This window comes from Thyridium curvatum (genome assembly GCF_004353045.1).
Source record: "Thyridium curvatum strain D216 chromosome Unknown NODE_69_length_225005_cov_99.022861, whole genome shotgun sequence".
Classification (NCBI taxonomy): domain Eukaryota; kingdom Fungi; phylum Ascomycota; class Sordariomycetes; order Thyridiales; family Thyridiaceae; genus Thyridium; species Thyridium curvatum.
In genome coordinates, this window is record NW_022156824.1 from 184474 (window position 1) to 210058 (window position 25585).

The 25585-nt window shown below is 55.7% G+C and overlaps 3 protein-coding genes across 3 annotated transcripts; 2 read left to right on the top strand and 1 right to left on the bottom strand.

Annotated features, from left to right (window-relative positions):
* Nucleotides 1-49: 49 nt before the first annotated feature.
* On the bottom strand, nucleotides 50-1411 carry E0L32_009518 (uncharacterized protein; the record flags this gene model as incomplete). Its single annotated transcript, XM_031144492.1, has 4 exons — nucleotides 50-763; nucleotides 868-992; nucleotides 1106-1311; nucleotides 1392-1411. 4 exons carry the CDS (start codon nucleotides 1409-1411, stop codon nucleotides 50-52), a joined length of 1065 nt encoding a protein of 354 aa, XP_030991037.1.
* Nucleotides 1412-17610: 16199 nt separating this feature from the next.
* Nucleotides 17611-18877, top strand: E0L32_009519 (uncharacterized protein; the record flags this gene model as incomplete). Its single annotated transcript, XM_031144493.1, has 2 exons — nucleotides 17611-17808; nucleotides 17867-18877. 2 exons carry the CDS (start codon nucleotides 17611-17613, stop codon nucleotides 18875-18877), a joined length of 1209 nt encoding a protein of 402 aa, XP_030991038.1.
* A 2959-nt stretch (nucleotides 18878-21836) lies between these two features.
* E0L32_009520 (uncharacterized protein) lies at nucleotides 21837-25399 on the top strand (the record flags this gene model as incomplete). The annotated part of the gene is made up of 4 exons (XM_031144494.1): nucleotides 21837-21858; nucleotides 21924-22239; nucleotides 22323-24083; nucleotides 24166-25399. The coding sequence occupies 4 exons, from the start codon at nucleotides 21837-21839 to the stop codon at nucleotides 25397-25399; spliced, it is 3333 nt and encodes a 1110-aa protein (XP_030991039.1).
* Between the last annotated feature and the right edge of the window lie 186 nt (nucleotides 25400-25585).

The window sequence follows — 25585 nt, forward strand, 5'->3', positions numbered from 1 at the left end:
GGGAATAATTCTGTGCATGCTTTCACCGGTTCATTCACAGTGACGCGCATCAATGAGTGTGCCCTGTCGGTTTGATTCCGAGCAACTTGGCCTCGCCAGCCACGATGTCTGGGATCTCGTCTTGAAGGCTCCTCCCCTGGGGTTGGAAGCCAAAGTACTTCTTGGCCCTCTCAGGCACCCCCTTTGAGTTCATGAACCAGCTGGCGTTCCCCTTGCTCTCCAGGTTACGCATCGCCTCGAGAGTGATCTCCTCGGCCTTGACCTCACCCATGAAGCCCTGCTTGTACGCCTCCTCGGCCAGCCACCGGGCCACCTGGCCCCAGCTGTGCACGCCGTTGGCGACAAAGTAGTACGCCCTGGGGCCGAAGACCTCGGCGTCGTCCCTGTACCGGGCGTCCTGCGCCGCGTCGACGAGCACCCGGAACAGCCTCGCGACGTCGTGCACGTGCACGTTGTCCCACTCGGCCAGGCCCGCGCCGGCGACGGGCGCGAACCCCTCGCGCAGCATGAACCGCGCCATGTCGTACGCCTGGATGCTGCGGCCGTTGACGGGGCCCCGCCCGGGGCCGTAGATGCAAGGGGGGCCGACGACGGCGACGCGCACGGCCGGGTAGTGGCCAGCCGCGCAGGCGAGCACCACCTTGTCGACGTCGCGGTGCAGCGCGGCGTCGGGGAAGCTGGCGATGCGGGCGATGTCGGTCACGTCGCCGTAGCGCTGGTCCGGCAGGGGCGGCTGCCCGTAGCGCTTCTCCTGCGCGTCGTACTATTTTTCTTGTCTGTTGGCGACGGGGGTCGGGGAGGGCAGGGGAGGTGGTAAGGGCAGCGCGGAGGGCATTGAGCGCAAGAGGAAAGGGGGGAATTGCTCACCCACTGCAGGATGCCCGTCCCGCAGATGTGCAGCCAGAAGGCCGGGCGCTCGGGGGTGTGGCCCGCGGCGAGGCCCTTTGCGATGGCCGTGGCCGACGGGACGTCATCTGCCGAGTCGGCGGTGTCTGTGTAGGATAACATTGTCAAGTCGATGCTCCCGTCTTTTGCGGAGCTGGGCTCCCGAGGGCAAGGCCGCGGAGTGTAGCATCCAGGCCTCGGTCGGGGTTCAAGAACTCACGGATCACAATGTCGGCCGCAGCGGCTTCCTTCTCGAGGACCCCTGCGTCATGGAGGGAGCCGTACACGAGCCGCACCTTGGGGTACTTGTCCGAGACGAGCTTGCCGCGCTCCTCGTTGCGGACGAGCACGCTCCACTCGTACTCCGGGTGGGCGTTGTAGACCTCATAAAAGATATCACCGCCAATGTAGCCGGTGACTCCGGTGCTTTGTTATCGTGCGGTGTTAGTCTGATCCTCGAGGCATGGTAGAACTCGTCCCGTCGAGTACAGTAGTCTGTCACTTACAGGAATATCTTGAGGGCCATACTGTCGATGTTTGTCGGTGTATCTTGTTCCTTGCAAATAACACACGTGGAGGAGTATCAAGGATCTAGAGCAGTAATAAAAGAGAAGAATCAATGGAATATCCAGAATGGGATTCTTTTATTTCTCTATTGGATCAGGGTGCGGCATCTCTCTTGTTTCAATATATGGATGCGATGCCGCAATGATGACCCCGCAGTGAGTTTTGTCAGCATCCCAGATTTGTCATAAAGGGCGCACGATATAGACGGGCTGGTGTAGAAGAGATGCTGGTCTCCTTGGATTAAGTTTGAACCAATGTTCGTCATTGCTACCTCCTCTGCAGTGGTAGAGAGGAACAGGAATTTAGAGCAGTGATTGAAGTTGGGATAGTGCTGGTGGGCGTTGCAATTGGCGGCTCCGAGGACAGACGATACGCATTCACAGTTGAGAAAGACGGTAGTTTTCAACCTACCGATACTAACTACTCCCAGATAATAACCTCGTTTTGATTCAATTGAAGAAGAACAAGAATGGGAAGAAGACTAAAAAGACACAAAAAAAAAACGTACAACACCGAGGATTCCCCAGTCGTCACCGACCTGAGTACTAATTCAGCGATTGGCACTTTATCTATGGGAGAGCGGACGGGATCCCGAGTTCTCTACCATCTATGGTCGTACGTGGAAGAATGGGATGTGAACCCGCATTATAATCTCCGTTGAGCAGTGATCAGAGAATGGATGTGTAAGTTCTCATCCGCCGCTTCTCGTCCCTCACCGCCCAAAGGTGTAGCTAGGCGTGAACAGCACAGTGACAAAACAGACCCTGTTGAACAAACGTCAAATACTGAAATCATTACCTTCCTCGAGGAGGTCCTAAGGATAGTCCTTGCTCGTGCTTTCTTGAGAGGAAGGGAAGACTGGTCGTGAATACCGAGCACCTGAGCAGGCCTGTTGGAGAAAGGCAGGCGGCGGACAACAACTCGTGTCAGTAATCAAAGATCAAAGCGCAACAGCACAGCCATAGACTCGCAACAAGCAACTATGCCGTTGATGATAGCCAAACCACTCATCTTCCCCGGTGCGTTCTCAAAGGTGCCATCATTGCTGCACCTCCGCTCTCCTGCGTCAGAACCATTGAGTCTTTTGAGATATGGCGCGTGGATCGCAATGCCAACGACGAAGCCGACATGGGAGGTCGTCGCAGCCCAAGCTCCCAGTTCTGCCACTCGCAACTTTTGGGCTCCCTCGCTCGTGGGGGCAAACCCTATCAGGGTTCTTCGATGGCGGAGTCAAGGCTCGATGCTCATCTTAGAAACAAGCCTTGTGCACCAAGCATATCAGGGGGGGAGACAACTTGGAAGTTCTGGAAAAAGGGGTCCCAGCAGCGCTGGCTCCTTGTTCTGCTAGGCGTGCATGGGATTGCACTCGCATTTCCCCGACAGCCCCCAAAGCCGCTGCGCACCTTCGCCAACCAGAACGGTGGGCTAGAAGATGTCAATTGCTGAGGTGGTTTGGGCGCCATGATGAGAATGCTATGTGCACTTTTCTCACCCAACATCCAGGATCAGTCAGGGGTCTCAGGATGGGCCGCATCGCCAAAGTGCATGTGGTCCTGTCCAACTGGGCCACTCAGAGATTCGTTCGCGTAGGGAGGCCCTATCGGAGAATTTGTGATGAGGGCTGCGTCAATGCGCATGTGCAAGGAACGGAGATGAGCACCTCGCAACCTTCTCTTTTTCGACGTTGGTGCTTCCAAATCTCTCGTGCTCGGGATCGAACAAGACAGTTTTTTTTTTCGTTCCCTTTTGGATTTCAGCAAAGAGCACACACTGACGGCCCTATATTGCTTCTTTTCGCTTGCCACCTCAGCAGGAATATTTTCCGCAAGCGGCATGCAAAGACATCGCTGGATTGGATCTCAGGTGACCCAGCTGCCCTCGCTCCTTGCGCGCCTGCATGCAGCCACTATTGCTGCGCTTGCAGTAAGGGAAAGCAGACCGCTGATGTTGTCCGAGCAAATCCCCCCCCCAGCTCTCTTTCCCGTCTTTGTGGCTTGCAGGGCCGTGGATCTGCTGCAAATAAGAAAATAGAGACCACGCGATGCCGTGGGCGTGCGCATGTCGTGTCCCCGGGCGAGGACCGCCTCCTTACTGAGCGGAAACTGCGGCGATCACCCAAGGTAATTTCGTCTCGAACAAAGAAAGCAGAGACATCGGGCCGGGCAGCCCCTAGGCTTTCGACCTCGTCTCAGAACGGCCCAGTGGAACACAATGTAGAAATCCAAAGAATTGATGAGGCCGGTCAGTAATCACTGGCCTCTTACCGGCGAGAAAGAAGGGCAAGACAGATCCTTCATGGATCATGGCGTGCCGGGGAAAGACTGTGCAAGATCGACCCGAGCGCGAACAGACAATACAACCATCACCAGGCGCTGGGGCAATCTCGAGAGATTGCCAAGTGAACGAATAAAAACCTCAAAAACAGCAAGGGGCTTGGTTGTCCTACGCCACGGCGAGGTTACCTTTTCAGCCCATGGGTGGGCTAAACAGTTCTTCCCGTTCACAGTCCTCGCTTGAGAGCCATCAAATGGGAGCCTCGCCTCCAAGACACGACACTAGGGGGAAGCAGGGTGTTGCTTCCGACACGGGCCGTAGAGTTAGACTCGGTCGAAGCCTCGTTACTTCGGCCAGAGACTTGCAGGACGAACGTGTACGTGCTGTGATGAGCCCAGACGTTGGCGCCCCCTTTGATGGCGAGATTTCGTGCAAAGACGGAACGATTGCCTCGGTGCTTGTCTGCCGGAATGGGGATCGCCTCGTTTTGGAAACGGCGTTCAACGTCGGCCGACCCTTGTCGCCTGTCAAGCCTCCTCTGTCTACTTGTACTTGTTCTTGTGTGTCTCACGAAAAGCGTCCGGGGTCAAGTGGACTGTAGCGCGACCGATATGCATGGTCAAACCAACCAAAATCTTACTGGCTTCGATGGGATCGACGGACTCGAGGAGCTGAAGGGAAGCCACAGGGCTAAAAACAAAGTCACCTTCCCCCGATGGCCTGGTGATGGTGTAATCCTCCATCAGGGGTAGACCATGCCACTTCGTTATCGCTAGGGTTGTGGGAAGTTCGTAGTCGTATCGCAACAGCAGCGGCTAAGACACCAGCAGAACCCCATACTTGGTGACTTATTACTCCGTAATAACGTTTAAGCCCCAGCCCATCACTTAAAGCCCCCCCAGAATCGGCGATGAGACTACTGGACGTGGGAGGCGGATGAAAGACCAAACGAGGAAACAGATTCGTGTCGAAATTGCGATATCGCTAGAACAGCAGGTTTGGAAAACACGCTATTGCATGCCTAATGCAGCGAAAGCTGGCAAAGTTGGTCGATATCGAGATCTGTGATTGAGAGAGGGGGAAATACGTATAATTGAGGAGGCTGCTGCTGCTCCAGCTTCGGACACGCAATTCAAGACGGGAATAGAAGAATCACGACCCCTGTCGATATTGGACCACGAAGCTGCAGGCGGCCGAGCCAGCTGGGCGTGTCCGTTGGTGGGCAGCTCCCAATCTCGTCAAGAACCAGGTGTGTTGTACACCTGGCACGCCTCATTTGCTTGGTAGCTCTGAGGAAAAACCAGGCGACGAATGAGGAGGCATCGTTCGCCAACAGCTTTCCGAAGCATCAGTTGGAGATCATGTTGTCTGCCTAGCAGCGCTCTGTCAACAGGCTTGCCAATTGATCCTTAGACCTCGTCTCGGTCCAGCGCAGCTTCACGTTCTGCAACAATAGGCAGATGCAGCACGCCGGACAGAGTATGGATAGACGAGTCTCAGCCGGACAAGGGGAGACTCGAAAGCGTCTGATTCTTTGCCCGCAGGCCAGCCATGCACTCGAATTGGCCCGAGATCCAACAGATCCAGCAGGATGGCTGCGGCGCAGTCCTACTACCTACTCTCTGTACTTTTGCATGCATCGCAGCTGGTCCGGAGGTGAGCGAGCCGGCATTGGCGCTTCCAACCTCGTCAAAACACCAGGTCTGATCGTCTGCCCATTGGTCCCGGCCGGGCGTCGTGCCTTGGAAAAAAAAGGCGGCGTAGTGGTGCCCTCGCTCCAAGCCGAATCAGGAGGTTTCCTGCCACTTGCCCGTCAGGAAACTCTCTCCAGTCAAGAGTAGCGTATTACTCTGTTTCCGTCAGGGCACAGGCAGGCGCTAAAGTTTCGATTGTGTGGAGGTTGTGAGCCTTCTCCACTCCGAATGCAGATGTCTATTAGAGCTTGCATATGCTCTGCATCCACGCGTCATGACTTGCTGCGGGTGCCTTGGCTGTGGGATCGTGTTCCATTGAAGATCTACCGCATCTGCTGCACATCCCGTCGCGTGCGGTAAATGGGCGGTGCTTTACGCGTGTTTTCGCGATTTTTTTTGTGTTTAGTAACCCTGTTCCCTTTTTTGTTAGTTTCTCGGGAGTCTCGCAATGCTTGCCCAAAACCAACACAACCTTGTCAGCAGCGAGTGAGAAGAGTCAGCCGAAGGATCTGCTTCTTGGCTGTGCCAACCCCTCTTTCTCAGCTAAACACTAACCTCGACTTCCTTGCTCAACTTGCCGTGTTGGGTATTGCAGTTCCGATGCTATCGGAGCATGGCATGTTTTGCGTCTCTATGTCATGTTGGCCATATTGCACGCGTTCACCCGCTGAGATAAGATCCTGGAAGAGGAAGGTCCGCGGACGAGCCAATTGACCAACAAATTGGCTTTTGACAGCAATCCCCGACGGGCCGCTGATCTGGGGAGAGATCGAGTCCGAGAGTACAACCAGGTTAGGGGACTTTCCCGGCTATTCCAGCATACGAAGTCAATCCGTTTTGTGTAGAGAGTTGGTCAGGGGGGCGAAGCTGTCCCAATTAGGCAATGAGCTCTCGCCAAGGGTAGAGTATGTGCGGAGAGGGTAGGATCACTATCTATTCCCGCCGTTCCTTCCTACGTGAGCATGTGTCTGCGTGTTTCGTCAAGACCAAGGCCGAATGGAAGGCGCGGATGTAACATCCTGTGCCCTAGCCAGCCAGCCAGCCAGCCACACGGCACCTCCGCAAAGCTCATCAGAGTGCGATGCGATGCAACACTACAGCACCCAAATCTCGAATCTGGGTATTCTAGCGTACCTGGCTGTGTGTGTGTGTGTATGTATGTGTGTGTGTGGCATGTGTGTGCAAGCCAGCAGCCCTTCTACCTATGCAGGTGCCATGTTGCCGACGTTGCTTTGGAGGGCGAGCCCCCCTCAAATCGCCTCCCAATTGATCACCTTGAAACATCGGTAAAGCACACTGCGGCCCGGGTAGGAAAATAAGCCTCGATGCCTGCCGCATCACCTTTCTGCTCTCGTCCCGCGGGAGAGACCTCACACGTGAGAGACCGTGGCGAGAGGGCAGCTGCAGCAGCCTCGCCAAGAGCTCGGGTTTTTCTTTGCAACAGCACGGTCGGAGGACAGAGCGTCAACCTCTGTCAAGGCGGGGGGTAACATGTTGTTTCTGGGGACAAAGCCGGGACGGTCTGGTGTTCGGCTTTCCGGGGTCTGCTGCAGAGACGGGATGGAGACCGGGCTGCCATTGGCCGTCCCAGAGACTGTCGCGGGCGAACAGACGCTGCAATTCCATTTCGAGCCATGGGTTGGGCCATATTGAGGAGGTGTCAAGTGCACGCGCAAAAGACGGGATCCGGACCAGACTTGTTTCTCCATTATTACAGCCCGTTCCCGCTGGAGGATTGTCGCTGCCTGCCTTCCTTTTTACCAATTGACCCTAATGAAGCCATGGCCGTGCGCACCGTGGCTCGCCCGCTGCACAATGTGCATTGCAGAACCTCCGATGCTTTGTCCGTGAGCAGGCCCGCCCCGTCTGCAGCCTCGGCGGAGGGTTCGAGCTCAGCAAAATTCTTTGGTAATTGAGCCGTAGGACTGACCGGCTGGTCATGTTTTGCTGTCGGCCCTCGGCTGTTTCGAGGCCATTCGCGACAAAACTCTGCCATGCATGTCAAGTCGGACCTTGTACCCAAGGTAACCTCCACAAGCAATTTGGGGCACTTTGGTCTTCTGATGCCACCGACGCGTCGTGAAAAATTCTTCATGCTGCTCGGTTAAGGTAGTCTGTGTTGTGCTGCATCTACAAAGCGGGTTCGAATGGATCCTTTGAAGGGTTTTTCTGCATCGTCTGAGCGACTGGTAATTACGAAGCATTTAGTCGAAGTTTTGTCCCCCCGCCCAGTGAGGGTCAACAGCCAAGGGTCTGGTACAGGCATGAGACCGTCATGGATCTCACGGAAATGGAGACTGCTGTTCATGCGGGACCAGCACAAATTGATGCATCGCCATGGATGCTCAAGGGAAGGACATAGGGAGAGTCGAGTGAACGAAGTGAATAAGTCAAGGTTGCACTGTCTAAACTGTTCACTATTTGCATAGAGTCTGGCATTTTGCGGGGAACATCCCTCGTTCGTTGATTGATCAATTAAACTCCCTGGAACCCTCAAAGCAGGATGCCCCCACTCCCTGTGGCGCTGCCCTGTGGCGCCATGTGCTTGTCACATTGGGGCGGGGTTCAGGTGGGTTGGGGGTGTGAATTCAGTGCAGGTGGCGCCACAGGTCAGTTGTGTTCTCTCTCAGCATGTTCCAGATCGGCCATAGAAACAAATCGGCATTCTATGCGACGACGATCCCTGCGAACCACTTGGTCTGACCAATTTCGGAGCTTCCCTAATCCCAGGGTGGCCAACAACGCATGACGCTACAAATTATGAGGCTCGCTCAATCGCTGGGTCCGTCAATGGACAATCTTCTCTGAACGAACGACATCCAGTGTGGTTCCCCATCGTGGAGAGCAATTTTACGGTTGTCCACTTGAGGCTCAAAATCTCCTTTTCACACCCCCATCGCGAAAGAAGCTTCCCTGTCCTGCCTCGGGTTTTCGTGATGACTAGCACGGTGGGGTTCAAGTTAATACCCGGCCAACAGACTGCTGTACGGAGTTGTTAGAGAGATGAGACCAGCATCTACTTGTACGCAGTAGAGTCTCAGACCCACGTATGCGTGTGTCTCTCGTCCCGTTCCCCGTTGGGAGATTGAACTGGAACCGCTCGGCGGCAAAAGCAAAAGCATTGGCAATAGCAGCCCCATGAGCAATAAAGACAAAAGGAACCAAAAGAGTGCACCGCCCACTCTTTAGGTCGACACCAGGCCACGCGGAAAAGGGACAAGCATGGGATTCTCGTCTTTCTCCTCACGGTGCATCGTCACGAGCTTGCGGAGTTGGACTGGTTCCCAATCGAGCGGTACTAACCATCCCTTTGCTCGGCAAGTGGGGATGGCGCTGTGGATAGTCGACGACATGCGAGCGAGCGATGGGCCTCTGGAGTCCTTCGGTGCTGCCGGACGACGGGTCTCGGGTCATTTTGAGCTTCAAACAGGTCCGCTAGCCAGTCTCGAGGGCCGCTAGCGAGCCACTGGTCCCCCGCGTCATCACGCCAAAGCATGCACTTCTTGGGAGCCGCAGCGAGCCTGGTCCAGCTGAGGGGCCAGCTAACTAGATCCTGTTACGGCCAAGGTAGGTCGCGCGGCAGGCCTTTACGGAGCTACCTTTGCAAGGACCGGCGCGCGTTGCGGGGCGGGACTTGGGGCAGAGAGGAGCCAAGTCTCTTGCTGCGGTGGGCGACGATAAATGGGCCAAGGTTGATGGACCGATGGGTCCCAAAAAGAGTCTCATTGACCGTGTGGTGTACAGCGACGTTGGAGAAGGTGCTGATGGTGTGATGGTGTTGTTGTGTTGATAAAGCACGAGGGAGCAAAGAAAACTCTGTGGCAGATTTGGGGTAACCTGCCTGGTTAAGGAGCGAGAGGGCTGACATTAGAAACGTGCAAGGCTTTGATGTGCCCAGGCAGTACTTGACAGTCATGGACGTCACTGTGCATCCCGTAATTACGGAGAAACAAGGACTGCCAACTCCCAGCCTCGTTGCCCGTCCCGATGCGGAACACCATGCTGAACCCTTGCTGGTTGTGGACTGACCCAGTATCGCATCAGGAAAAGAACCGAAACAATCGACTCTATGTGGTTTGACAATGAGACTTGGAGAGCGAATTTCTTGGATGGCGTACCAATTGTATGGTCTGGAGCTCAATAGCTGCGACGATCGGCCCCTAACAAAGGAACCGCACCGCACCAGAGGCGCCAAATCCGATGTCAGTCTTGGCTTGGCGAATTGTCAAAAATGACAGGATAGACGGAATAAGCGGGCGTGCCTATAATACAATTTGCCTCGAGGAGCGTATTAAGTAATGGACTTGTCTGTATCTACCTATTCGGGCCAAATTGAAGTTATGTCTCGCGCGGAGCAGATATTCAGAGCCGGAAAAAGCAAATGAAGATGAGCTATCTACCGTTGGCGTTCTCCGGGGCCATCGGCACCACGCAAGGAGGTCGGTTTGGGATCTCGTCGCACCAGCCATCCCAGATAGCGGTTCCACGATGATGCAAAAGGTGAGAGTAAAGGATGGGTTTCATTTCGAGATGCACAGCCGCGACTCGGTTGGTGCTCGCACTGGCGTACCCGTCCCGTGAGACACCGCCCGCTTCACACCGCGCCAGTGGCAACGAGGCCGTCCACGGTCTGGTGGTCCCTGATTCTTCGCGGTACCTACCTTTTCTCCATGGGCGGCGATCTCCCCTTTCCCATCCCATTCGTCAAAAACGTGCGCGGAATAGGGTGGCTGGAAAAAGGGTGAGGTAATGTCCGCCTGCAGCAAAGTCTAGCCAGCCTGAGAATTAAGCCACCCTACTTGATGTGTTGGCAGAACGCCAGTTTCAAGGAAAATAAGTTGTCGGGAACCTCCCATTGGGTGGCCACTAATAAGCCTGGTTATCAGCTGGTTTGAGAGTGAGATTGTAACCACAAGTCTGCCTTTTGCATGCGCTCCCGCCCCCCCGGATTTGAAGCGGGCCACCTAGAATGGTAAGGGCCAGAGACCTGCTCAAGCTGGATTGCGCGTCTTTGCTACTTGATCTTTGGTCACGCCATCCTTTGTAAGGTCATTCATTATCTGCAGGACGAGTCATCGGCATTGCCTTTTGTCTCCTTAACGTATGAAGCGGAGCAATGAGGGAGCCAGAATGGCAAGACAAGTGCGCTCCGCCCTCTCGTTCGCCCAACAGCTGCGCCATCTGAGGGGTTGCAGTACGTTAGGTAGAAGCGTGATGATCAGCTAAGCTCTGGCGCAGTAGATCTGGAGTAGATCTCGGGAGCTTTGACGCACGATGTGACGAAGGACATGTGACAGCTCATGCTGTCCTCGGGGCGAGGATCACTGCAAGCCATCTAGCCGCTTGCCCTCGTGACGCCCGGAGAGGACGGGGTTTGCAGGAGTCGAACACCATGATAATCCAGGCTTGGTAGAGAAGCTAGACCTTAATTGCATCATTGTTAGGTTGATGATGGAGCTTTGGATATCTCCTTTGGTGACGGGCTGCTCCCGTTGCCGAAGACCCTGGACAAGATTTTTTTCTCAACCAGACGAATATGGCAAGACGATCGACCGTAAAAAGGAAACATTTGACGCAAGGGAGACTTGGTGGTGATGACAGTCCGCATTTGGCCTTGATTATCGACCTAGAGCCATTGCCGAGTGGGCTCCCTCCTCCACCCAGACCTGTTTTATCCATCTGTGGCGCGGGGATGCAAAAGCTGGAAAAAGAAGGCATACGAATCGACCGACACGACCGGCTTATCTGACATGCTGTTTTCCAGACGGGGAAACAGAGCGGCGCACTAGCCGGACTGGCATCACTCGAACAATCCCAATGCGGCTCGTGATGTTTTCTTTTTTTCGTGTGTTTAGTGCCATGGAGCCATGGATTCTGACGCAACCTTCGAGCGAGATCTACGGAAGTACCCTGCGCCGGCCTGCTGGGCCTTTTTGGAGGGACGGGATGCCGAGAAAAAGAAGGCTGGTGCATGCAAGCAAAGAGCGGGGGATAGCAGAAGCAAATAGCCTTGCTCCAGCTTGATTGCTGGCCAGATGCGGCCAAAAAGACGAGCAGGATCTATCTGTGGTCTTCTGTCGTGCAATTAGTTACTTCGTATGCGTCAATCTATCATGGCACAGGGCCAAGCTCGACGAGCCAGCCATTCCGATGGGATTCTTGCCATTGCTCGCGCCATTGGGCCGTGGAAAATGTGATACTGCACCTCGAAATAGGTCAATACAAATACCAATACCTTGTCTCGTGTCTCCTGTGGCAGCTGTCGTGTCTGGTGTTGGTTCCAGGACCGAGTTAAGAACTGGTCCGGCTTCTGCCACTGGCCGAGCAAGGATTGACGTTGAAAGTCCAATAGGCTAGCAGCTGAAGGCGTCGAGCCAGCCTGCAATCAATTAAACCCACCTTGGTAGCGTGTTGCGCTACTAAAGAGGTACCCATTTCATGTCGATCTCTCACGCCCCAAGCCGCGCCATCTACGGATGCGGCAGTGGTGGTACCTTCGTCCGTCAAAACGCAGAGCCCGACGCGCTGAGAGCATCTCCAGTTCAAGGACCCAGCAGGAGCCACAATCAATGGACGCACAGTCAACTCGGTCAGTCGGGCAGACAAGGATCGTGGCGTTTGCCTTGTGGAGCCAGCAACAGGGTCCCAGGCGGTCTCGCCATCTGGCTATTGACGCAATGATGGCGACTGTCGAGATAGCTTAAAAGCAAGGCCCCAGAAGAGGGCTGTTGCTGCTCATTGAAGCTGTATCACGGTCTCGTAAGGCTGGGGTACGGGGTGGCTTGAGGCTGGGCCTTGCGCACGCCCTCAACAATGGTATTGTTGACCAAACATGGCCCCCCGAATCGGGCCCGAGTCGAGCTCCAGATCGGGGTTCAACCTCATTAGACTTGCTCTATTGTTTGAGCGTGGGACTCGGTGTCGAGTCTGCCCGTTGTTGACGGGCCTCCTCATCGTCCTTTTTTGTCTTGTCTCTCCACCATGACACGCATGAAATAAATTGGGTTTTCAAAAGACGTGCAAGTTCGCGTCATTGGCGTCTGATTGGCCGTGAGCCTCACGAGCCCATCCCGACAGTTGCATTGGCGTCGCAGGGGACCAGGGCCCGGGAGAGCGATTCGATTTGACAAGAGAGCATGAGGGGGTGGGATGGTGCATCTCCCCAGCCATCGGCCTGCAGCTTTTGTGCCTTGCTTTTGTGGTGCCATCCTGCCAGGAGCTGAAGCGACGCTAAAAACACCACTATCGCACCCGTCACTTTGGATGCAGCGTGCCCTCCCACCCCATTTTCAATCTTGGACGCGTTGGTGTTTTAGTGGTGGTGTTGGCGAATGTGTGAGAAGCAAGACCAATCCGTACCCGCAAAGGAGAGGAGACGCACAGAGATCGCGATCTTACTGCGGGCCTTTTGTCCTCGCTCTGCTCTTCCTCTTCTTGTCCTGTCCCCTCAGAGCAAGGATGGCAGCCGTGACTGGCGCGCATTAGCGGCTGATAAAGTGGAAAGGACGTGATACGCCATCAAACTTTCTCACCACCATTGGAGCTTCATGGGTCAGGTTTGAGGCAAATCCCACGGCGGCGGCCGGTTCTCGTTCACCATCTCGAAACGATCAGAGCGAGACCCCGCAGACACTGTGTAAATATTGGCGGACGACTGGGGTTGGTATGGGAGTCTTTGCCCGCCCGTTCATGTTTCTTTCATGCTCTCCGCTGTCAGCCGTCCTTCGGTCGCCCGAGGTAATGTCCTTGATGGTTTGGGGTAAAAGTCGCCATCTGTTGAGCAAAGCTCTCGTGCGTGACTGGCCATGAACGTCGCTCCGTTACAGACCAGCACCTCCGACAGTCGACTACAGTGCATAGCTCCGCTAGTTTGTGTCAAGACCTGGATTGACCTGGAAGCTTCGGAGGTGCAATGCGAGGTACGAGCTGGGGATCCTCAGGGGTGTCGATTTAGCTGCTTGCCAGCTCAAGCAAATCAGATCGCGCCGGACAAGGATGAGCTGCTAAAACCGTCCCATACTGGATGCAAGTACGACGCGACCTTTTGATGTACTGGGCCTCTTTTAAGGATAATGATGCTCGGCCACTCACTCGCTGCACAGAAGCATCAATATGGATACTGGCTGGCCTTATGGCGCACTGGCCGTGCACTGTAATCCTGCACCCACCAAGGGCGCACAGATTTGATGTTCTCGAACAACTGTACAATTGTGCGTGCAAGCATCGATGCACACCACCTGCATTGTATAAAATTGAGTGCTAGGCCATCACAATGGGCCTCTGTATACACTCTGGACAGGCCTTGGGTCGCTCGACCCATTGGTTGTCACAATAAACAAGCCATGCCGGGCCTTCTGTCGACAGATAGCCATTGGCATCTTGAAACGCAATGGCCTGCGATTCACCGGCCCATCTGGAAAGGAAACCTGGACAGCCACTCAACGGCCGCCAAGGGTTGTAGATCTAGAGAGTGTCGCCGAAACCTCATCCTTCCGGCGACTGTTGCCCGCCGGATGTCTAGGATCTGGACCGTGCCGTGCGGTCAGGTAAGCTGAGTAGGATCATCACAAAGCACAAGCACACCAAACAGGTCAGAGTTGCAATTGGAGACAGGGCCAAGCAACAAACACAAACCAAAAGACGCGCACACCGTGGCATGTTTTGCAAAGCATTTCGTGATCAGTCGGCACATGCTGTAACCTCAAACCATCAATCTGGATGGGGGGCCATGTCGAAATCCAACCCCGGGGTCGCTGCGCTTTGTTCGTTTTCTTACTTTGGTACCGTGTCTCTCAATCTTTCTTTTTGGGCGCTCTTTTCTCCTTGCCTGCAGCGACAGTGCCGGATTCGCTGCCAGTGACTGGATGGACTCGTCTCACGGTCGTGACCAGGGCCCCGTACCCAGTAAGCCAAGCAGCGGTAGATCCTTGCCCTCCTCCGACGTGCTCCTCCAGAGTACAGCCGGCCTGAATTTCCCAGCCGAGAGCAACACCTCCACACTCTTCTAACCCGGTGCTGTTGCCACTACCCACGCACCCATTGTAGGTATATCCATAGACAGATGATGAACGGATGGCATAGGTAGCATGCAAAACAGTACACCGTAGATGAATAGGTCGGAGGACCCTCGGGCTGCTGCCAGCTTGCGGCCCGGATCCAGGAACGACGAGCAAGCGGACCGGACACCTGCCTGCTACCAATCTAAGCAAGATTGCCCATGTATGTCATACCTGGAGCAATCAGAGCGAGGCACAAAAATTGAGAACGATAGACAGGACCCAGAGACGCCAGATCCACGCGTGTCATTTTAGCAGCGAGGCCAAAAGGACAAACCGAAAAATCAGGTACCCATACCGATCTGATCCAACCATTGTAGGTAATCCCACACACCACCGCACCACCACCCACAGCGGCTGGCTTGGACCTGACCGGGGGGGGGGCGTGTATTGGGTAGTGGCATGCGTGTGGGTGGACATGTTTGTTCCTGTCCGTCTTGGTGTGTGGAAGCTGGCTGGTGGTGGACGGAGCACGACTGGGCTGGGGCCTGCAAGTGGATGACGGTCCTGCGCTCTGCTTGGCTGGCACGGCCGGGTCTCTGCCACTCAGACCTTGCTTTTTTGCACAATGGAGCACCTACTGTATCTTCCTTGCAAACGCCCACATTGGGAGTGGGTAAAAGCGAGAGTACTGAGGTGGATAAGGCCAAACGAGAAGGGAAGAAGCAAGCAAGCAAGCAGGCAAGCATCAAGTAGCGAGATGTCAAAATGACAGAGATACCTAGAGAGAGAGAGAGAGGGGGGGAAGAGAGACTGGGCGAAGGGCATCCAACCAGGGAACATGCTCGTCGGGTTTACAAGTATGCAGATTATCGGCACGTCCTCCTGAAAGCTACCAGAGCTTCTTGAGTGCCTGGTTGCTTGGATCGACTGGGATTTCTCTTTGGGGATGATACCTAGCCTACCTTATTTCGTACTTCCTGAGGGGTGGTGGCTTTGGGTGTGAAGGTGTGAGAGGAGAGGTGTGAGGTTTGGAGAGACAAGACGCAGGACGGAGGTAGACCGTAGAGGTACCTCACGCCCACACCCACACCCACACCACACCCCCCGGACCGCTGCGAGTTACTACCTGTAACTAGCAGCAGTGCCGCCCGCCCAGTGCCAGTTTGAGAGGAGAGCAGTACGAGGGTACCAGAGCGAGCAAGGAACAAGGTCCCGTCTCTTCTCTGCCAATCCCTTGCACTCTTCTCTCTCGACCTCCAACTCCAACAAATACCATCTCCTCCCCTTTCTCTTACCTCTCTCTCTTCCTCCATCCGCATCCATTCATTCTCTCTCCCTATCCATTCCTTCCAACACCGCCAACTCCCTTTCTCTTAGGTTCGAGAAAAGGAGGGAAGGAGGAGAGAAGTCCACCTGGGCCCGCTCGATAATAATTCCCCCCCCAAGTGCTCGCCCTCGAATCCCAGTCAGGAGAGGTTCAGGAGTCCAAATAGGCAGGTTAAAGCCAAAGGGAACGCCAGATATCTAGGAGATCTGAGATTCCTTTCGATTGATCAATTCTCTCGAAAGTGCACCTCACCTCCTTTATCAAGCTTTCTTCAACGGCTACTATCCCTCCTCCCTCCATCCAGGCTCTGGCGTCCTCGACCATTGGAATTCTTTCCAGTTTCCCCACCCGCTCGCTCCCATCCCTTCGTTCCGCTCTCGACATTCCACATTCCTCGACCTCACATACCTCTCCGAGATTGGGACCTGTACTGCGTACTATCTCGACAAAGAGGGGCTCACTTTGGGAATCCATTGGAAAGAGCTCAGGGAACTAGAAGGGAGTCGAATTTGCGCGTAGCGAGAAAGGAGAGGACAAGAGTAGCGTTTCTGGATATCCTCTGCATTCGCAGTGCTGGCAGCAGAATCCCCCCAAATACACCTGGGCCAGATCACACGGACTTTCCCCCCATCTTCTGTTTGAGAAGACACAGTTTCGGTTTGACGGAACGACCAAAATCTGCTCTACATGATTTCGATCAGTGTGGAGCTTTCACCTTCTTTGTGAGGCGTTGAGCGTGAGGTATGTCGAGGCACTTTTTTCCCTATCCCTTTCCTCTCCCTGGCTCGCTCGGGGCTCCCTCTCCGCACGCGCACCACTACGGCAGGAATTCGAAATCTCGACGAGGCTTGGGTGCTAAATCGTGTCACCCTCCCTTAACAGTTGCATGCCGACGGGCATTCTCCGCAATCGCGCTTGTCAAGTCGACCACCCTCGAGGCTCTATTCAGTGGGACACGTTAACTCGTAGCTCCCACCCGGCCTCTGGAATCGGGTCATTTCACCTGTCTCGCCCATTCTCACGCACGCACCGTGGCGGTAAGCTTCTCCTCCCTGCTCTGCTCTGTCTTCCTCTCTGCCCTTGGACCACCTCCCATTCCCATTCCCGTTCCCCTCGCCCCTCCCCTCCTATTCGTCTAGCGCTTGTGCCACGCCCGAGTCGCTGCTATGGCCCGGACGCCATTGACGACGTGACCCCATCGTGCATCGATACCGCGAGCGTGGATCTTCGGAGCTTGGGCTGTCGTGCCTGGATTCCACCTCCACACGACACCCGGCCGAATCAAGAGTGCAGCTTCACCAGCTCTCGCCCACCCCCCCTTGGCTTGCCTGGTGGAGTCTGGCTCAGCGGCAGCGCCCTACGACACGGCCCTGACTCGGCTGGCTTGCAGACGCCCTCTGCCCACTGCTATGGAGAGCTTCGTAGTGCTGATCATCTACCCGCGTCTAGAGACTCGATAGACGATAGTCCTATTAAACGCTGCCGTTCCCCGGCCACTTCGTCCTATCTGTTCCAACATTTCAAGGCTTACGGCTCGTTCCTTCGGCATCCAGCCACTGTCATTCTTTAATTTAATTCATATTCAACACACTCCTTAATTCTCAACTCTAATAGTCTTCACACGACAACCTCACAAGTCCTTTGGTTCGAACATCACTCCTTTGGGTTCAATCATCGGCACCTTAATACAACCACACTCCTTGAGGACCTTTCTTTTACGGTCTTCCGAACATCAAGTCTTCCTGGGGAACTTGATCGCCATTCCTTCAACACGGACCTTGTTCAACTCTTCGTCCGGCCAGACACGGAGTACACACCAAATTCGACCAGTTTCGACCAGACCCTTTGTACACCACAGTTCAAGATGGCCTTCGCTATGCAGTGCGACTCAGATAACGCCTTCTTCGTCGAGCACGAGGAGCCCACACGGCCCCGCATGCACTCGAGGGAAAACGCCAGGCTCCTGGCCCGCCAGAGGCAAGAGATGATTGCCAACGAGCTCTCGCGGTTAGCCAGTGACGAGTACATGGAGGACATCATGCAGCACGTGAGGCACATGGAGGTAATGATGACTCGAGGTCTGCATTGTCGAAAGGGTCCACCTTTGCTAACTCGAACAGGACGAGACGCTTCCTGACGTCAACCTCATTGACATGCAGCGCGAGATCCAATGGTTTATGCGGCCTTACCTGATTGACTTTATCATTGAGGCTCACGCCGCTTTCGCCCTTCTTCCCGAGACCCTTTTCCTCACAGTGAACCTGCTTGACAGGTACTGCTCTAAGCGGGTTGTCTACAAGCAGCACTACCAACTCGTCGGTTGCGCGGCTCTGCTCATCGCGGCCAAGTACGGTGACAAGAAGGACCGGGTGCCCCAGATCAACGAGCTCAACAACATGTGCTGCGGCCTGTACGATGCCGGCATGTTCACTCAGATGGAGATGCATGTCCTCAACACTCTGGAGTGGAACATTGGCCACCCCACTGTTGACTTCTTTGCCCAGCTCATCGTCGCGGAGGAGCGAGACAGCATGGAGGTCGAGCACATGGCTGCCTACATCAGCGAGATCGCCCTCTACCACCGAGACTTTGTGTCGACCAAGCCCTCCACCATGGCCAGGTCGTCGCTGGCCCTCGCCCGTGCCATCTGCGGCAAGCCCGAGAACAACGACGGCGAGTGGGACCACAGCGACAACGTCACCCTGCTGTCCCTCTCGCAGAACCTGCACCACCCTTCCGTCACCCTGTCCCGCAAGTACTCGTCGGCGCACCTGTCTCGTGTTGCCGCCAAGCTCACCGACTTCCTGGCCCAGCATGCTGCCATCAACCGCCGTGCCAACCCGCCCACGCCCCCGACCGAGGCCACTCTGGCTCCACACCACGCCAACATCTACAGCACGCCCCAGAAGGGCATGGGTGCTGTTCCCGGTGTCGCCGACGGCTACATGACGCCTCCCATCACACCCGACGGAGGCTGCTTCGGTCCCAACCCTGCTGGCAAGGACGCTTACCAGATGCCGCCTCGTTGCCCTGTGACGCCCACGCCGCAACCTGGTCATCCCTCAAGCTACCAAGTTCAACAACAACAACAACAACAGGTCCCCCAGTACGCAGCGTACTTTGCGGCGTGACCGTTGTCATTTTACTACTCGACATTTGGATCACACCGAGCTGGCTGACGGGCCAGCCGGATGATCCTGGGACGATGGTTCCTCTGCAGCTACTCTCCCTCACCCGATCTCTTTTACGACATATCAAGTGTACCATTGGAAGAAAAAAGATTGCTCGCATCTGGCATACAGGATTTTGATACGGAACATCAGCGTCATGGCATTAGCGATTTGATTTATGCGATTTACACTTTGCTCTTTTATTTACTTATTCCCTTGAATTTTATTGTTTTCCTGGGCCACACCAAAAAAGATTCACGGACCGTCATACCTTTGCGTCATACACACACATCAATCATCTTGACGATATTCACGTTGGACGACGACGACCAAAAAAAAAACACTACATCAGGCCGCTTTGATTCCCCCCGAGGCAAATTCCTTTTTGATACCGAAACCAGGGGCGGCAGGGGATTGATCAGGAGACCCGTGTGATTGCAGGAAGCTCGGAGCAGGAGCAACAAGAAGAAAAAGAGAAGCGCGACAGAGGGGATGAAAACAAGATTGGCCCATCCATCATTGGAACTCAGGAACATGTTGGTGAGAAGGAGGGGAGGGTACCGCGAAGGAATTGCCGCCGGACGTCCTCGCCTGGCCGAGAGACACTTGAATACAACGCACAAACACACACACACACGGACACACTTTTCCAGTGCTCGATCATTCTTTCGATACTGCGGCTTGAGGATTGCGGGGACGGGCACCGAGGGGCAGCCCGACCTCTGCTGGGTGGCGCAACAAAGGCACTCTGGGATTCCGGACCTTTTTGCTGGCCCCTTGGTACATATTCTGTTTCCAGAAATGGACGTACATTGCTCAAGATACACAGCAGTTCCCCCAACTTTTTAGTTAGCTGCACAAAAAAACTCAATAAAAAGAGTAAAATTGTCATGATCCTGACAAACCAAACTTTGCTGCTGTCTCTCGTCTGCTACTGTCTCTCTATGTCTCTCTCTCGGTGATTTGTCCAGTTTGCCTTGACTGCAAACGTCCTGTGCCTACCTGCCTCGTACTTGCCGTGCCGGTGCGGTCCTGCTCAGGAGAGTTGTAGTGTAATTAATTAGCCGGATTAGGAAAGTGAGTCGTCTGGAGGCCCACTCGTGGATACAAAACTCCATTCGTTCAGCTGCCGCAGAGTCACAAAGGAGCTGCTGGAATTCGAGCCAACCCTCCCTGCGCTGAAATTACCAGAGCCATTCCACAGTCTACAGCGCGTGTGCGAGACCCAGTCACCCCGTCAAAGGGCGCCCTTCCTCCTTTATTCCCTTGTTGAAGAATCTCCATTTCATCAAGATTGCCAGCGAAGCGACTATCGCCTGCATTATGATCTGCTATGGGTCTTGGCTGCACGAGGGAAGAAGTCAGGCCCCCCTTTCCGGGTAATGCAGCGACCCTACAGACCTTTTCTTTGTTCCCCTTGGCCGCATGCATTCATTTGCACGACCCAGTCATACAAGCTTACAATATAGGTCTGAAATCATACAATCGTTTGCCCGGAAGCGATCAGGCAGGGGTCATCCATTGCTTCCAAGGCTGCTTTGTTGCAAGCATCATCATGCCTTTGTCCAACGAATGGGACTAGCTACCTACCTCATGTCATGGCACAGCAAACCCAGCCGTTGACTGACGAGCGAGGCTGCCGCCACCCACCCAGCAACGGTTTCGTGGCTGTCTTCCACGTCCGCGAAAGGAAAGCGATGGCGCGCATTGCCGGGTCGTTGCTTCTCATTTCCCCTCGAGGCTACCGGACCGGGACTAGGTAAGCTTTCTTGGGCGGAACTTAGGGCCAAGAGTTTCCAGAACATTGAACCGCGTTCGGAACCCGCCAGCCTGCAGATCGTACGGCGGAGGCAAGTGTCTCAGCCCGCTCTCCGCGCCGGCGCTGCCGTTGGAATGTGCCACACTTCCGGGCGGCGTCGTCGTGTCGTCGATCCTGCTGTGGCCGGGGCTTCCCCCCCGTGTGGAGAGAGGGGGCACTGGGCTAGGGACGATCGCCGCGCGCTCGCTCGTTCGATGCGGGCTTTTTCCTAGACGTCCTCGTCGTCCGATGTATCCACCCCTATTGGCTCTCATCATGAAGCTTAGGTGCGCTTCTTTGCTGGACTGGCAACGCCTCCTCTCTCGTGAGCCACCATGTGTCTGCACGGCCAAGCCAGCTACGCAGGAGGTTTGCAAGGAAGTGGGAACGTTGTGCTCAAGTGAGTGTGCAAACTCCTGCTGGTTTCCTAAGTACCTAGGGGCTTCCGTGCTTTGGTGGTGCCATTGATACCGCTGCTTCCGCTTGTCTATGGACCACAAAGAACTCGTATTATTCTCTCCGACTTCCGTCTTCTGGACTACATGCAAACTCCACAACAGACTCCTTTGTCCGTATGAACACATCAGCGACTTGTAAGCTGCAAACGGATACGGCCTCAGCTGCAATGTCGAAAGACAAAGCGGACTTTCAGCTTGGACCTTAACCATCATGCATTCAGGCACTCTCTGGCTGATCCTTCTTTGTGCTCTTGCTAGGCTTGGTGTCTCATCGGGCTGTCCGCCCTCAGGAATGCTCCTTGTCTTTGGTGCCCCTGTTCCTTACCGCGCGACAGATCTGGATGCATTCCTCAGCAAGCCGCCGGCGCCCATTGTTGCGCGCTTGAGATAAACTATGGCCACATTCCTCAAGGACGAGAATTGCAATCTTCTTCCTTGTGCCCCCTTGCCTTCAACTTGATCCGCCCATCCTCCGCGGCACTGAGCGCATTCCTCAACTCTCCCTTGTCGAGCGAAGCTCCAGAGCATCGTTTGTCCCAACCAGTAGCATCCGAGGTCTTCACACTCAGAGCATTCCAACCAGAATCCGCAAGGGAGCTTTGCACCGGGCTGTTCGCAACCTGTTAGCCGCGGTTCCGGGTCCTGCGAGATCCAAACGTGCACGATGGCTGTCCGACCTATTGACCGTAAGTGAGATGGGAGGTCTGGATGAATGGAGAGAGAACTGACAAAGGGATGCATCACGTCTTAGTCAATTTCGTTTTCGATCTGCGGCAACAGCTGGATTTGCCTGGATGTGACGAGATCGTGCTGAGTGAACTCGGTCGATATGTCAAAACCTCCACTATTGAAAACGTACTGTATACCAGCCTTGCTGACGCGCTCCTGGTCCTCCACTATCATAGGAGTGACCAGTCCGAATTTTGGGAACGAGTCCAGCCTTTGCTTGGAGATTGGAATATCGATGAGTTGGCCCAAAATGTGGTCGACGCTGATAAGTGGCTCAACTCTGGTTACTGGCCTTGGGGTGGTAAGGGCGACGTACCCATTACCATTGATGGTATAAGGTATGTGTCGGGAGGGATGAGTCTACGTTCCAATGCCCCTTGCCCGTCATTCAACTGTCCTTGCTAAGAAGCCAATTTAACAGGAAAGGGGTGGAGGCGTATGGCATATGGCTCCGGGAGCGGGGCGAGGGGGCGACGGAAGAAGAGGAAGAGGAGGAGGAAGAAGGGGAGGAAGAAGAGGAGTGGGAGGAGTATGACCCCGACCTATGGGAGAAGGGTCCGGCGGAGGAGGTGGAGCAGGGGCAGCCCGGGGACGGCCTCGGAGTGGGTCCTGTACCGGACACCATTGACTTGACCGAAGAGAACTTGCAAGAAGACCTCCTCAAACAGCATGCAGCGGAGGAAGCTGTAGTTGATGAAAGGTCCGGAGGAGCTGAAGTCGAGCAGATCGAAGAGGAGGGAGGGGACGAGGCTGGAGAGGACGAGGAGGAAGAGGACGAGGAGGAAGAGGACGAGGAGATGCAGGATTTTGATTCAGCACACTCCTCCGACGAATCTCCGCCTGCGGGCGCGAAGGCGCGGGCTGCGCTTGCGCGCCTCGGCGTTCGCGGTTTCACTCCTAGACCGAAGAAAGGCAATCGCGTGATGAACGGCTTCCCGGCAAACCTGCGAGATCTCCCCAAGTTCCGTCGAAGACTGCGCGCCAGAGGCGGCTACCCCGCGCCCTTCGGGGCGGACAAGGTCGAGGTCAAAGCTCCGTTCAAGCTATCCAGGCCTGCTGCCAACGTCTACAGCATGTCCAAGCACTACCTCTACTCCGAGAGGTATGCTCAGGCGTTGGCCAGCGACAGAGCCGCCGACCGGCGTGCCGAATCCAGATCGCCGAGCAATCTGCATGTCATCTCCGACGAAGCGTACAGGTCCAACCTCGACAGGCGCACTGGCCTGGTCGGGCGAGACCTGCCGAGGACGCTGCCCGACGGCACACAACTCGGAGAGGACGCCGTGAGCTACGCTCGCGAGCATGGCGCCACCCGCGCCGGATTCCAGCAGGCCCTCCGGCACTTTGACAACCGAGAGCATGCCGTCTTCCGGTCCCCCTACCGCCAGATCCCCCTGCCCGTAACGGCCAGGGAGCTCCAAGAGGCGACGAGACAGGCGCTGGGGCTGTTCATACGCCCGGGGCCGATAAGCCCGGAGCAGCTGCCAGCAGGGCAGCGGCAGCACCCGCAGATCTACAGCCTGGAAATGAACCGACGCGCCCTGTCTCGCGACGAATGGATGGAGCGAGCCCGCCAGAAATCCGAGTACGACCACAGAAAAAACAAGGACTGGGTGCCGATCCCGAAGCTGCCGGGCGCGTACTTTCGCCCGCCGATCGAGCCCCATCTGCTCAAGGCGAAGAACCTCTGGAAGGCTACGAGCACGGCCATTGCCGAGTTCAAACGCGCCAGCAAGATTGCCCCGAGGCCCTTGCTCGGACTCATGACCTCCTTCTTGGAAAGGGTTTGGCGCGAAGATGATAAGTGGGATTTGCGCAAGAGTTTGAGGCCGTACTATGATTACAAGATGTTTGGAGACGAGATTGATATCAAACTCATCACTCCGACGGAGCTCGACTGGTTCACGTGGCTGGTGACAAAGTCGTGCAACGCGGAGCTGCTGATCGACCTCCCGCGGCAAGAAAAGACGCTGTTCCTCGTGTTTGCGGAGAGGCTGCAGCGGCTCATGGACGACATCAGCGAGGAGGCGCTGTTCCCGGACCTCGAGACCAAAGTGTCTGTGAGCGAGCTGCTGGAGGTGATGCACCGAGGTGCTGACCACCCGACGAATAGCAAGGCCAAGTTTTCAGAATTTGATGCCGCGTGCTGGATCAAGCGCCTTAGCAAGTACGGTAGATGCCGGTAAGTGAGAGACAATCTTCGGGCGTCGAGTCTTGACGTGATATGTGTAGACTTTGTTGACTGACGGCGGGCGATGATATAGCTGGCAGGCTGACAACGAGGAGTTGGGTTTCGTCCTGCGACCGAAGCTCGATATCCACCCCGAGCACCAGATTCGCTGGGGGGTCGAACTTCCAGGTTTCACGCGCAGGCCCACTAAGGACGGCCACTTGCACCCGGACGATGCTGTCGGCGCGCCCCGTCGAGATCTAGACGTTGACAGCTGGGAGGAAACCGTCTGGAGCAACCGGCCGTGGACCCCGCCGGGGAAAGGCCCGTCCGCGATCGAGGGCTGGTTTTGCATCCTCGCGCTCCGCGTCGGCTATACGAAACACTTCCTCGAGACGCAATCCAAGGAGCTCTGGGAGTCCAGCCCGAGGATCGACCCCGGCAGGATCGAGAAGTCTAGGCAGGTGCTCCTCGAGAACTACAAGGCCCTGACCCGTTCCGCTCCCGACGGAGCGCCGCCCCGGGCGAGGACACTCCTCAGAGCCATCTCTGGCGCCTCGACGAGGGGGATGAGCGAGCGCGAGGCGCTGCTCGAGGTCCGCGACCTCATCCAGGACGAGTCCCACCTCAACCTGCCGGCCCTGTACCCCGCTTTCGAGAGCACGTACCGGGACGAGCAGACGGGCAAGATGAAGCGGGTGCTCAAGCGCGAGACCATCTGGGACTGGGGCCAGCCCGAGGTGCGCGGCACGGCGCCGCGGTTCTTCAGCCTCGACCGGTGGCCGCTCGAGGTGCAGGCGCCCGAGCAGGCGCGGCGGGTCCGCGAGGGCGAGTACGTGCACGACCCGGCGCAGACGTGGGATCCCTGCGTCGAGGATCCCACGCCGACGCGGTGGCTCGTGGAGAAGGCCGTGCCGTTCGGCGAGAAGAGGATCGAGACGTACAGGGGCCCCGTGGACTTTGTCGAGGGGGACACGCCGCGGCAGAAGAAGGCGTACGTGGATGGCGTGACTACCCGGGCCGCGCAAGGTATGTTTCTTTTACACTTTTCAGTTGATTTATGCCCTGGCATGAGGACCCGTCAGGGGGGCGACAAGAGCGATGAAGAGCTAACGTTTTATCTGGTCACAGCGTTGGGTCTACTCGAGCGCGGACAGGAAGCGAGCCCGGGTTTCATAGAGAGGCTGGCTAGGTTCTTGCCGTTCGGCACGGGCAGCCCGGGCAAGGGCAAGGAGGTGGGAGGAGGTGGGCAGGGAGGAAAGAGGAAGAGGGACGGAGACGAGTTGGACAGGTGGACCCCCAAGAGGCGTAGGCCGCTGTCGGCTTGAGTCGGCTGGGTATCAGCCCGACCTGTCTTGTGGAGAGATCCTGTTTTCAATAGGTAATAGGTGTTGAGGGCTATGTTTGGTAGACATGTTATCTTGTGTCCTTTTCTGGTCGAGTTTTTCATTGTTATTTTGAGGAGTTGGTTTCGAATACGTTGGCTGGAGTCTCTACGGGAATTGACTTTGATG